The following is a 12,386-nucleotide window of genomic DNA, read 5'->3' as shown; positions in this document are numbered from 1 at the left end:
TAAGAAATTAAATGTTTATTTAATATGGTAACGAAAAATAAATTATTTTATACTAAAGTGAAAAAGAAATAAAATCATAAATTCTAAAATGACAAGAAAAGAACCATATATTCTTGAATGAAAAAGCACATGAACAAGAAGGAATGTTTTTGTACTTTCTCCAAGAAAGAATCCAAGTGCAGAAACCTTACAAAACTTGCAATAGGAAAGAGCCAAAATGTCCATAGAAAATGTATAAAGGAATATAGCATGGTTAGATGTTTCAAACTCAAAAACCACATCTACCGTAGCTCAGCTGAAGAGCATAATGTTGAAGTAAATTTAAATGAGAATGAATCAAATCCAAGCAAAAATTCTAACCTTAGGTGGTAGAGACAGACTCACAATGAATCTCCACCAACATGATATAATGATAAATTGACTATTAAAAGAAATATCAGACATAAATAATATAATAAGCATTATCAAAAGAGTAAAATCCTTATCAAAATGTCAACAATACGAAGAATAATCTCAACTTCAAATGGATGAAAATGGATAGCAATTGTTTGTTAACTAAATTATTGATGAAAATATTTTAAAAAATAATAATAGCTATGTACTTTTGGAAAATAATAAATGTATAATTATGCTTTAACTTTAAGCCTTGTTACCTATCCAAATAGAAAAACAACAACCACAAAAGAAAACAAGAAATTAAGAGTTCAAATGCGGTTGGAGAAAAAAAAAAAACGGCACTTTTGTTATTTTCTCATTGATGGGTGTTCATGTCCATTTTCTTGAGCGTTTTGATTTTCTCTTTTTTTTTTTCCTATCACTTCAACAAAATAGAGTGTGAACTCTTAAAGTTAACTACTAGTTGATAGTTACCTTTTTTGGTAGTTAATTGCTTATTTGAGGTTAAGTTTATTAATTTTTTTGATTTTCTAAAAATAAAAAAATCAAATCTTGTTATTCTTTTATAAATATTGCAAGAAGCCTATTTTGTAAAGAAAAAAATATTTATTTACTTGCTTTTTCTCTTAAAGTGCCTTTAAAATTCAAAAATATTACAAATATTTTTTTATAAAAAGTATTTTCTAAAACATCAATCAGATATAAGACTTTTTTCGGTAAATCGGATATATCCATCTATTTTGAAAGAACCAATATCCAAAATCTAAAGGTCTTTGATAAATAAGTTAATTGATTGAAAACAAATATGTAAACCCAATTAAAAAAAAAAGGATTGAACCGGGTGTAATACCAAATGACCCCAATAGGTTATTTCAGTGATGTTTGTCTGAACTGAAAAATGATATTGAAAAAGACTAGAACCAAAATAATCAATAGCTTTTAGAATTAATTGAAACAATTCGAAGATAATTTTATATATATATATATGGGCACAAAAATATATAGTTATTATACTATTAATACTATCTAATCTTAATTTTCTTTTTTACTTACTAATTTCAAGACAATATTGGATTTATATAATCAAAGACCTGAGGCTATAATTAGGGATTGGATTTGTATAATCAAAGATATGTAATTGAAGAATTATAGCTTTATTATAGGATTATTTCTTTGTAATTTTTTTTATTTATACAGCCTTGAGAAAAGCTAATAATAAGTAGATTATTTCATCATCTATTTCTTCAAAAACTATGGTAAATTGACTATTAAAAGAAATATTAGACATTAAAACAATATAATAAGCACTATCAATAAAGTAAAGTCCTTATCAAAATGCCAACAATATGAAGAATAATCTCAAATTTAAATGGATGAAATTGGGCAGCAATAGTTTTTTAACTAAATTGTTGATGAAGATTTTTAATAAAATGATAATAACTATGTACTTTTGAAAAAATAATGAATGTATAGTTATGCTTCAACTTTAAACTCTATTATCTAATCCCAAATAGGTAAATCAACAACCAAAGAAGAAAACAAGAAGTTAAGAGTATAAATGCGATTATAGAAAAATAGAAAAGACGGTACTTTTGTTACTTTTTCATTGATGGCTATTCATTTCCATTTGTTTGAGCCTTTGATTTTTTCTTTCTTTTTTTTTTCTATCACTTTAACAAAATAGAGTATGAATGCTTAAAGTTAACTACTATTTGATAGTTATTTTTTTCGGTAGTTAATTGCTTTTTTGAGGTTAAGTTTATTAATTTTTTACTTTTAAAAATAAAAAACAAAAAGATCAAATTTTATAATTTTTTTATGAATTATTTTTGAGAAGTCTATTTTTATAAAGAAAAAAAAATCTATTTATCTGCTTTTTACCTTAAAAGTCTTTAAAATTCAAAAGGATTACAAATTTTTTTTTGTAAAAAGTATTTTTCTGAAACATCAATCGGAAATAAGATATTTTTTAGTCGGACCGGATATATCTATTTATTTTGAATAAAATCAAAATCCAAAATCAAAAGTTCTTTGATAAACAAGTTAATTGATTGACAACAAATATATAAATCCATACGTTTACTTAATTTAATTGATTGACAACAAATATATAATCAACAAATATATATATATATATATATATATATATATATAGAGAGAGAGAGAGAGACACACACACACAGAAATATATAATTATTATACTATTAATACTATTTAATCTTATTTTTCTTTTTTACTTACCAATATGAAAACTATAATTCACTAAGTCACTTATGATCACAATTTACAATCTCAATTTTTTTTTATCCATTAAAAGGCTTCAATTATTAGATAGTACAATTAGAATCTTCAATCAAATATTTTATTTTTTTATTTATTTTATTAATTTTACTTGGAGCAAAGCTAAATTTACAAAATTAAATTACCCTTTTTTATATATTTTTTAAATTTAAGGGATTTACTTTAACAATTTCTGTATTATTAAGTAGTTATTTTTATATATTTTATTGACGATTAAGACTCGAGATTAATGATATTCTGATACTATCTTTTCTTGAAAATTTAAAGCCAAATTCATAACTTAAAAATAGTATTTCCTTTTAATGTTAAAACAAGCTGATGACCGATGATGAGTGCATGTTCATGAGGGCGAATATGTAAATGTGTAGTATGTCCAGTCTGAACACTGAAGTGGGAATGACAGAAAAATGGACACAACAGCGACGCCGTTTTTTTAAAACTTGTTAGTGGCATGGGAAGGACAATTTACGTGACTGACAAGCGCGTCAAACGGGCGCAGGTTGATGTGAATGACCAAAATAGACATGATATACGAGGTCGTATTGAAAGCTTGGGGAGAATGAATAGGTAATTCAATTGGTTGAAATTGATTTTGAAAATACAATTGATTGAAATTGGTAAAAAAACTGATTTAAAAATTAATCCAGCTGGGGTGCTATTTATGTTAATTACAGTATTAATAGTGGTAATTTTGAAATAATCAAAGTGGATGAATGCCTAATCTAAGCCTAGATCCTAGATTAGTTGGAGGCATGTGAAAGAGATATAAGCTTATTTTTCAAATATTTTTAATGATGTTTGCAAACTGATGAGGTTTGACAGCACCGACTTTTACCAACCAGAGATGTATAATGATCGCTTTATAGTATCAAAGCCAAATGCTAGCCAGCACGTTTAACTAATCACTCTTGTTTTTTTAGGAGAAACCAATCACTTTTCACATGCTTTTCTTTTTTTTCTTTTTAGATTGGAATAAAGTTTAATTTAGCTGCTAATTTTTTATTTAACTTATCATTTTTTTAAAAATTTATATATATTTTAATTTAAATTTGTCACGTGTTTTGTTTAAATTAATTTTATTTTTAACAACATTGAATATTTATTCAATGTATAATAAAAGATATTTTATTAAATTATATAAAAATAAATAAATAAATGATATATTATTTATTCATATTCTTACTATTTTTTAATTTTGAATTGATAATTTATTATTTTTATATTGAAAAAGCGGGCGATGAAAATAGCAGATATGAAAACAGTCATGACAGAAATATAATAATAAAGATTATTTATTATTTAGTTATATTAATTTTTTTAAATAATTTCTAATAATTATTATAAATTCATTAATTATTAATTAATTTATTAAAATTAATGAATATTATTTTCTTATTTTAAAATAAGATTAATTTAAATTTTAAATTAAATAAAAAAATCTATAAATTTAGATAAAGCCTAAATTTTGATCTTTATTCCTTTAAGATCTTATGATTTTAATTTCAGGATATATGATTAAAAAATGCTAATGCTTATCCTATACTGTGTTGTCCAGAATTTATTGAACCCCATAAGTAACATATAATATGAAAAGCATTCAATAGCTTTCTGATTATTTCAGAAAAATAATTACTGTCATTTAAGATATAATATATAAGGAAAATATTGTTGCTGTCACAAAATCACTGAAGATCCATAATTGCCATTATTTTTCCATGCATGAAAGGAAAATCAATCTATCCAGAAAGGAAGAATTATCAATTTAGTTAAAAAAAAAATTATCTTTATTTCTTAATTATATTTGGTTATTTAAAAAAATCTTGGTTAATGCTACTTATAAACTTACCTGTAATTCTTGATTATTACAGCTTAAAAACTGACTATTCTGCTCCCTGTCCTACCGGATCACAATCATATTCTGTGCTTTTAGAATTGAGCTCTTCAACTTTTCTCTTGTGCAATTGGATCCTCAATATTTCAGTTTCATTAGAATTAAAATCCTTTCTTAATATCCATTCATCCAATGCCGTTCTCAATTTTATTGATTGAGCCTCTAGATTTTTAAATTCCATTGATTAGGCAATTGTTAAAGAAAGTTTGAGGATATTCATAACTATGATAAGAACTAATAATAAGTATGAATTGAAAATTATAAACCAAGAATAAATTGAATATGCTTACTTGCAATTATTTTTCACTTTTGTTTTTCTATAAAGATTTCTATTTATCTTCTACAAAAGAAGATGTCTTAAAGTTTTAAAATTCAGAAACTAATTTCATTTAACTGAAAATACTCTTTTGAACTTATTCTTTGAAAGTATTGAAAAATATTTTTAGAATCAACTGCGTCACTTTATAAAAAAATGAATAAAAATTATAATTCTACTACTAAATTTGATTTCAACAATCAATTGCTTTAAAATAAAATATCATAAGATGAAAAAGAATCATGATTTAAATTGAGAAAAAATATGAAAGGTTAATATCTTATTGAAAAAAAAAAAAAAAAACTTATGCAAAACCAAGTGAAAAAAATATTAGAAAAAGGAAAAGGAAAAAGGAAAAGATCCAATGGATTATGGAGTTTAACAGACAAAATCACAAAATTTAGGGCTAAAAGGAAAAAGAAGTAAATTTCAGAGGCTTAAAAATACTAATTTTAACGGATTCATTGAAAGAACTTAGTTTGAAGATTTAACTGTACCAAAATGAAGTTGAGGGACTGGATCCTAGAAAATATAAAGTTCAGAGGATTGAATATGCATATATGATTCATTTACTTTTTGAAAAAAATACATAGCCGTTAGAGATTTGATGCTGCAACGTGCCAAAATAACTCATCTCTTTGTTACACAAAAAAGAAAAAGAACAGAAAAGAAAAAGACTAATAAAAGCCCGACAATAATGCAAACAATTTAATAAGAAGGGGAAACGTCAACAGTTGCCATCTCACTTCCCTTTTCTTCTTCTTTCTCTTTCTGTCTTTGGGTTCTTTGACGTTTCGTGATCATATATCTGTATATTGTAGTTGATAATATATAGTATCATATGAACAAAGGAAGAAGTGGAAGTTGGAATCTGTATTTCTTCCCTGATTTGCTTTTCTCTCCTCCTTTCATGAAGCAAACCAAAAGTGCCAAGTTTCTAGTTGCACTTTCAGTTTCTTTCATGTTCTGTTTACTTCTCCTGTTTATATATTCTCATTGAACTCAAAAGCTGCTTTTTGTTTTTTCTTTTCTTGATTGTTCAGGTGAGTGTTTGTAAAGTTTTTCTTTTGCTTTTTCTTTTGTTTTCTAAGATTGTTTGGTCGCTGAGGAGATGGAGAGGAAAAGAACAGATACGTTGATGTTAGTTTAATTTGAGCAAAGTAAATTGATTGATTTTAGAGAATTTAGATTTAATTCGCTTGATGAATTTTGACACTTAGAGGATGATTGTGTCGGTTGTTTGAGTAGCAGTGCCATGTGATTGTAAAATCTTTTACTTTTGGGCTTTTACAAGACAAACCAAATTCTCAATCTCAATCTGTTTTAATTTTCTTTCTTGGGTTTCTTTTGTTTTTTCTTTCTAATAGATCATTAGGCAACGATTATTCATTGGGCCCCTTCCTTGGGTTTTTCTTTTTTTCTCCGGCTTTATTGAATGTGATTGCTTCATCAACATACACTTGATCTGATAAGAATTTTAGTTTCCTATTCATTTATGTCATTTTCTCCTTTTAATGTTAGCTGGTTTATTTTGTTAAGGCTCTGCCTTTTTTCCTTGCAGGAAATAGAAATTCTTATTTATTTCTAAATTTGAAATATGGCAACACTAAGTGATATCGCAGTAGCAGCAGCAATCAATATACTCGGTGCATTTGCTTTCTTCTTAGCATTTGCTATACTTAGGATTCAACCAGTCAACGACAGGGTCTACTTTCCCAAATGGTATATTAAAGGATTAAGAAGCAGTCCTATAAGGACAGGAACATTTGGTGGAAAGTTAGTGAATTTGGACTTTAGATCATATTTAAGGTTTCTGAATTGGATGCCTGCTGCTTTGCAAATGCCAGAACCTGAGCTAATTGACCATGCTGGATTGGACTCTGCTGTTTACTTGAGGATTTACTTGACAGGGTATGCTCTCTTGGATAAAGAGCAAAAATTTCTCTTTCATAGAATAATTTTTTTCATTAAGCATCATTAACTTGAGTTCTCTTATACTTGTACAATTCTATTTCTTTACAGGTGTATATAGCTACTCTTTTACTGATTCTACCGTCTATTTTCCTCCTTTAAGTGCAGGCTTAAAATTTTTGTTCCTATCGCATTTGTGGCATTTACAGTCCTAGTGCCAGTTAATTGGACAAATAGCACTTTAAAGCGTTCTAATTTAACTTACAGTGATTTGGATAAGCTCTCTATATCAAATATCCCAATGGGATCAAGCAGGTATGAAAGATTTGTTGATCCTAAGCTCTTTGTGTTGTTATCTTTTTTTAGTTTATGTCATTGTCTTTAATATCCTGCAGTTGGATATGCAATTTGTGGAACTTGTTTACATAGTTTTTCACTATGGAATGCAGAATTGAACTGTACTATAATTTTTAACTCCTTTTAAAAATTGTATTTGTAATATTACAATTCTTTAGCAATACTTGGTTACGGGGAGAATGAAGTTCAATTTGTAATTATAATTTTGGATACAGATTTTGGACTCATTTGGTAATGGCTTATGCCTTCTCATTCTGGACATGCTATGTGTTAAAAAAGGAGTATGAGATAGTGGCTTCAATGAGGTTGCATTTTCTTGCATCAGAACATCGGCGCCCTGATCAGTTTACAGTAAGATCAACTCTGTATCATTAATCTAATGTCATTTGTAGCATCAATTTTAAAAAATTACATGATTAATGTACTTTGGTGTAGGTATTGGTTAGAAATGTACCGCCAGATCCTGATGAATCAGTCAATGAGCTAGTAGAACATTTTTTTCTGGTCAATCATCCAGATCACTTTCTCACTCACCAGGTTTTGATTTTCTTTTTCTTGTTACATTTTTCATATGCAAAAAAATATGTAGTGAACATGCACAAGTACTCACATGAGTCCTTGCAATGGCACAGAAGGGCGGTTGATTCTAATTTATATACTTATAAGGCTTAGTTGATTTAGGTCTAGTCATGAAAGCCTAGCAAACAGCCTAGTTGATTCAAGATACCATGTTGTGTGATTACAAATAAAGATATTATGGTATAAGCAATTTTACATTCTTTGACCATCTCAGTCAATTTTTATAATTCTGGTGAATGCAATGGGATGTGTATTTATGTACCCCTCCTTCCTTACCATGGTTAGGTTTTGTGAGATAACTTGTATGAAAAGGAAAAAGAAGGAAGGAATTGATGGGCCTTCCTGCTCTACATAAAAAGCGCAGCCATAGTTGTTGATGTAGATTTTATTGCTAGATATACACGATTCCATTTCACTAACTTTGTGCCTAATAGCTTTAGCTGCAATATGTAACTGTGAACTTTCACTAATCATTCTCATGAAAGAAAATTTCTCAGTTGCCAGATCTTTTACGACCCTTTAAACTCTTACATAAAAAGCGCAGCCATAGTTGTTGATGTAGATTTTTTCCCTCTCTTGATTACATATCCATATCTTGTTAACTCTTATATAAATAATCAGTCATGTAATCTCAAAAGATACTATAACCCAAATCATGTTATTTTTTCTTTCTTCTCAGAAGTTGAACATTTGTTGCAGGTTGTTTACAATGCTAACAAACTTTCTGAGTTGGTAAATAAGAAGAAAAAGATGCGAAATTGGCTCGACTACTATCAGCTCAAGTATTCAAGAAATCAATCAAGAAAGCCTTCAGTGAAGGTATGGGGTTTGGTTTTGATGCTTTGAACACGTTTCTTTACTCTAAAGAAAATTATGATATACTGTAGTTTCAAACTCTTAAATCACTAACATAGAATGAGAATTTCCACTTCATCATGCAGACTGGTTTTCTTGGCCTATGTGGAGACAGTGTAGATGCAATTGATTACTATACATCCGAGATTGAGAGACTATCAAAAGAAGTACGTGGCGCTTTTACAGTCTCGTGCGCTGCAATTTAGATGCAAAATTTTATGAGTTTCTTTTTTCCTTTTTTCTTGACAATTTCTGTAATGCACATACACTTCTTTGTTCTAATTTTATATCTAATCAAAGTATATCATCCTGAAGTCTGACTTATTATAGGAATTATTTGCAACTTCTTAAGTTAATATCTGTTCTTTTTAAGATCACATATGTTATTGAGACATTCTTCTTATCCTGCCAATGTCTAGAGCCTTGCAAATATTATGTAGCTTATAGTCACTTGATCATATGCATGAAATTTACATCAAATCTTCATTGCTTCATATTTCGAACCTGAATCAAGTGTATCCAGGATACTTTTAATGTTCAAAAGGTGTTATTGTCATAATTTGAATAACTGCAACTATATGTTAACTTAAATAAATTATTGCCAGATCTCTTTGGAGAGAGATAACACTGTGAACAACCCAAAGTATATCATGCCAGCTGCATTTGTTTCCTTCCAAACTCGTTGGGGAGCTGCTGTTTGTGCACAAACTCAACAATCAAGAAATCCAACTGTATGGTTAACTGAGTGGGCTCCAGAACCCCGTGACATTTACTGGGATAACCTGGCAATTCCATATGTTTCGCTCGCAGTTAGAAGGCTTCTTGTTGCAGTTGCATTTTTCTTCCTTACCTTCTTTTTCATGATTCCCATTGCATTCGTCCAGTCTCTAGCAAACATTGAAGGAATAGAGAAAGCATTGCCCTTTTTAAAATCCCTTATTGAAATGTGAGTATCTTCTTATGGAATGGCATTTACACTTCTTTGAAGTATAATGAACTGTATCTTTCTGCACTCCACTGTGTGATTTCATTCTGTCTATAGATTTGTTTGGGCATGCAATATAAGTTGGTTGGTTATATCACTTCTGAAGTATGTATATCTATTGCTTAATTTTATTGGCTATGCCTTTTTCCTGGTTTTTTATATGCTATTTCTCTTTGTAATTAATGCATTTTTTTTTATCTTGCTTCCTATGATTTAATAAGTTCTGTTTCTTTATGATGATTTAGCCTGCCAATAAATCTTATTTCACCATTCTTGGCGTTGTAAAGAAAAAAAATCTATGCATATAGCATAACTGACAGCAGGATATGAGTAAATTTACAGTTTTTTAGTTTGATATATACTTACCATAGGATTAAATTTTCAGCATATTCCTTTTCTGCTCTACAGTGGAACTGCTTCTTGGTTTTAAAAGTTGGCTCTATGGGAATTGGGAAATGTATCTTACAAACAGAGCTTCTTATTAGTGAAGGCATTGGCTTAAACGTATAGATTCTTACATAAATCTAAGCTTTTAAAAACATAATCTTTTATATTAACTCATATGTTTCAGTTTTGGCTTGGTATTAATGTACTTAGAATTGCTACGAACTTTGGCCAATCTTTGCTTGGTTGAAAGTGTATTATCATTTTTCCTGCCCCATGTTAAACATCTTCTGATTTTTTATGCAGGAAAGTTGTAAAATCATTTATCCAAGGCTTCCTTCCCGGAATTGCTTTGAAGATATTTCTTATTTTTCTACCTTCAATTTTGATGCTAATGTCTAAATTCGAAGGATTCATTAGCCTGTCAGGGCTAGAGAGACGATCTGCAACTAGATACTACATTTTCCAATTTATTAATGTCTTTCTTGGGAGCATAATCACTGGAACTGCATTTCAACAGCTAAATAATTTTATCCACCAGTCCGCAAATGAGTACGTTCTTCTCATATTATTGATGTTTTCCTGTGTAGGAACATGATGCTTCTTTGAAATCATATCTTTATATTTGTAGTTTTCACAGTGCATTGTGACTGGAATTCATTGCTTCTTTTCTGAATGCATGTGCATGATGTTCCATTTTCTAATATTATCACAATATAACAGTAAGCAATTTCTTTTGCAGCATACCAAAGACAATTGGTGTCTCAATTCCTATGAAAGCAACTTTCTTCATAACTTACATTATGGTTGATGGGTGGGCTGGAGTTGCTGGGGAGATACTAAGATTGAAGCCCTTGATCATTTATCACTTGAAAAACTTTTTCTTGGTGAAGACTGAAAAGGACAGAGAAGAGGCAATGGATCCAGGAACCCTTGGTTTCAACACAGGCGAACCGCAGATACAACTTTATTTCTTACTTGGCCTTGTCTATTCTGTGGTTTCTCCCATATTGCTTCCTTTCATAATAGTATTCTTTGGCTTGGCATATGTTGTGTACCGTCATCAGGTAAATTTTCATATACGACTGCAAAACTGACATTCAATTTCTCGTCTCCTATTTACATGGTTCTTCAAAATAAGTTTTTTTTTTATGACAACTCAAGATGGCATTGCATTGAGAATTCTTGCTTAATTAATTTTATTTGAACTTGTAGATTATAAATGTTTACAACCAGGAGTATGAGAGTGCTGCAGCATTCTGGCCTGATGTCCATGGGCGTATTGTTACAGCACTGATTGTCTCACAACTATTATTAATGGGATTGTTAAGCACAAAACAAGCTGCTCAGTCGACCCCATTGCTCATTACCCTACCAGTGCTAACAATATGGTTCCATTTGTTCTGCAAAGGACGTTATGAACCTGCTTTTGTTAGATATCCACTGCAGGTTGGTTAACTTTGAGCTTTTTACACGCCTGGTTTCTAGTTCAGTGTGTGATCTAAGCTTTTTTCTTAGCATACAATATATTTGTTTGTATTCCTTCAATTGTAACTATGTACTTTAATAACTTCATCTTCCGCTGTTGGCATTTTTGTTGTTATCCAGGAGGCCATGATGAAAGACACATTAGAGCGTGCAAGGGAACCCAGCCTAAACTTGAAAAGCTTTCTCCAGAATGCATATATTCACCCAGTCTTCAAAGGTGGAGATGATAGTGATGGAGAAGAAGCTACAGAGGACAAAGAGCCTGACCTAGTTCCAACAAAGCGTCAGTCTCGAAAAAATACACCAGCAGCTAGTAAACGTAGTGGTTCATTTTCATCTTTACTGCCAGAAGATCATGAAAATTCATAATTCTGGAAATGTTTCTTTGGATTTTTGTTATCTGTAAATGTCTTGGTTGAGTCAACTTGTAAATGAGATGATAGTGAGTAGATGTAGAAAAAAAAAAAAAAAAGATAGACAAACTGATGGACAAAAAAAGCAATATATGCAGCAGAACAGTTTATGGTATAAATTGGAATAGATGCTGTAAACAGGGAGAGTACGGAGTAGGCTCAGGAATGTCATGCTTGCTTGGCTATTTCACAGACTTGTGTGATATCTTCTTCATGGTCTGAATCATTGTTGCATTTGATAGAGGCTAGCCTTTAGTTTAGGATCTTCCTGCGAGTCAAGTCCATGCTGATTGGTATAGTTTACGTGTCAAATTTGTTTAATGGATGAAATAAGCCTGATCATGTTGAAGCTGTAAGTCTTTAAAGTAGGAGGAAGATTGCTAACTCACGTAACAAATAAGTCAAAGCAAAATATGTACGCACTATGGGCATTTAAAATCTAGAAAAAAGTACAAAAACATATCTTGTGTTTATAACAAACAAGTATTTTGTGATTTAGTTTTTCTATAT

At 29.7% G+C, this 12,386-nt stretch overlaps 1 protein-coding gene across 4 annotated transcripts; it reads left to right on the top strand.

Annotated features, from left to right (window-relative positions):
- The first annotated feature begins 5,607 nt into the window (after positions 1-5,607).
- On the top strand, positions 5,608-12,079 carry LOC8276193 (CSC1-like protein At3g21620). Of its 4 annotated transcripts, none has more exons than XM_048377336.1 (12): positions 5,608-5,947; positions 6,466-6,815; positions 6,984-7,130; positions 7,388-7,523; positions 7,608-7,709; positions 8,451-8,570; positions 8,693-8,773; positions 9,212-9,552; positions 10,282-10,527; positions 10,718-11,042; positions 11,191-11,424; positions 11,584-12,079. In XM_048377336.1, exons 2-12 carry the CDS (start codon positions 6,502-6,504, stop codon positions 11,830-11,832), a joined length of 2,295 nt encoding a protein of 764 aa, XP_048233293.1. In that variant the 5' UTR covers positions 5,608-5,947; positions 6,466-6,501; the 3' UTR covers positions 11,833-12,079. The 4 variants fall into 4 exon arrangements, with proteins under 4 accessions (XP_048233293.1, XP_048233294.1, XP_048233296.1 ...); XM_048377339.1 differs by lacking the exon at positions 5,608-5,947 and having other exon boundaries at positions 6,495-6,626; positions 6,752-6,815; positions 6,979-7,130; XM_048377337.1 differs by having other exon boundaries at positions 5,608-6,815.
- The last annotated feature ends 307 nt before the right edge of the window (positions 12,080-12,386 follow it).

Source organism: Ricinus communis, chromosome 7 (assembly GCF_019578655.1).
Source record: "Ricinus communis isolate WT05 ecotype wild-type chromosome 7, ASM1957865v1, whole genome shotgun sequence".
In the NCBI taxonomy this organism is placed as follows: Eukaryota; Viridiplantae; Streptophyta; class Magnoliopsida; order Malpighiales; family Euphorbiaceae; genus Ricinus; species Ricinus communis.
This window is presented reverse-complemented; position numbering and strand designations above follow the sequence as displayed.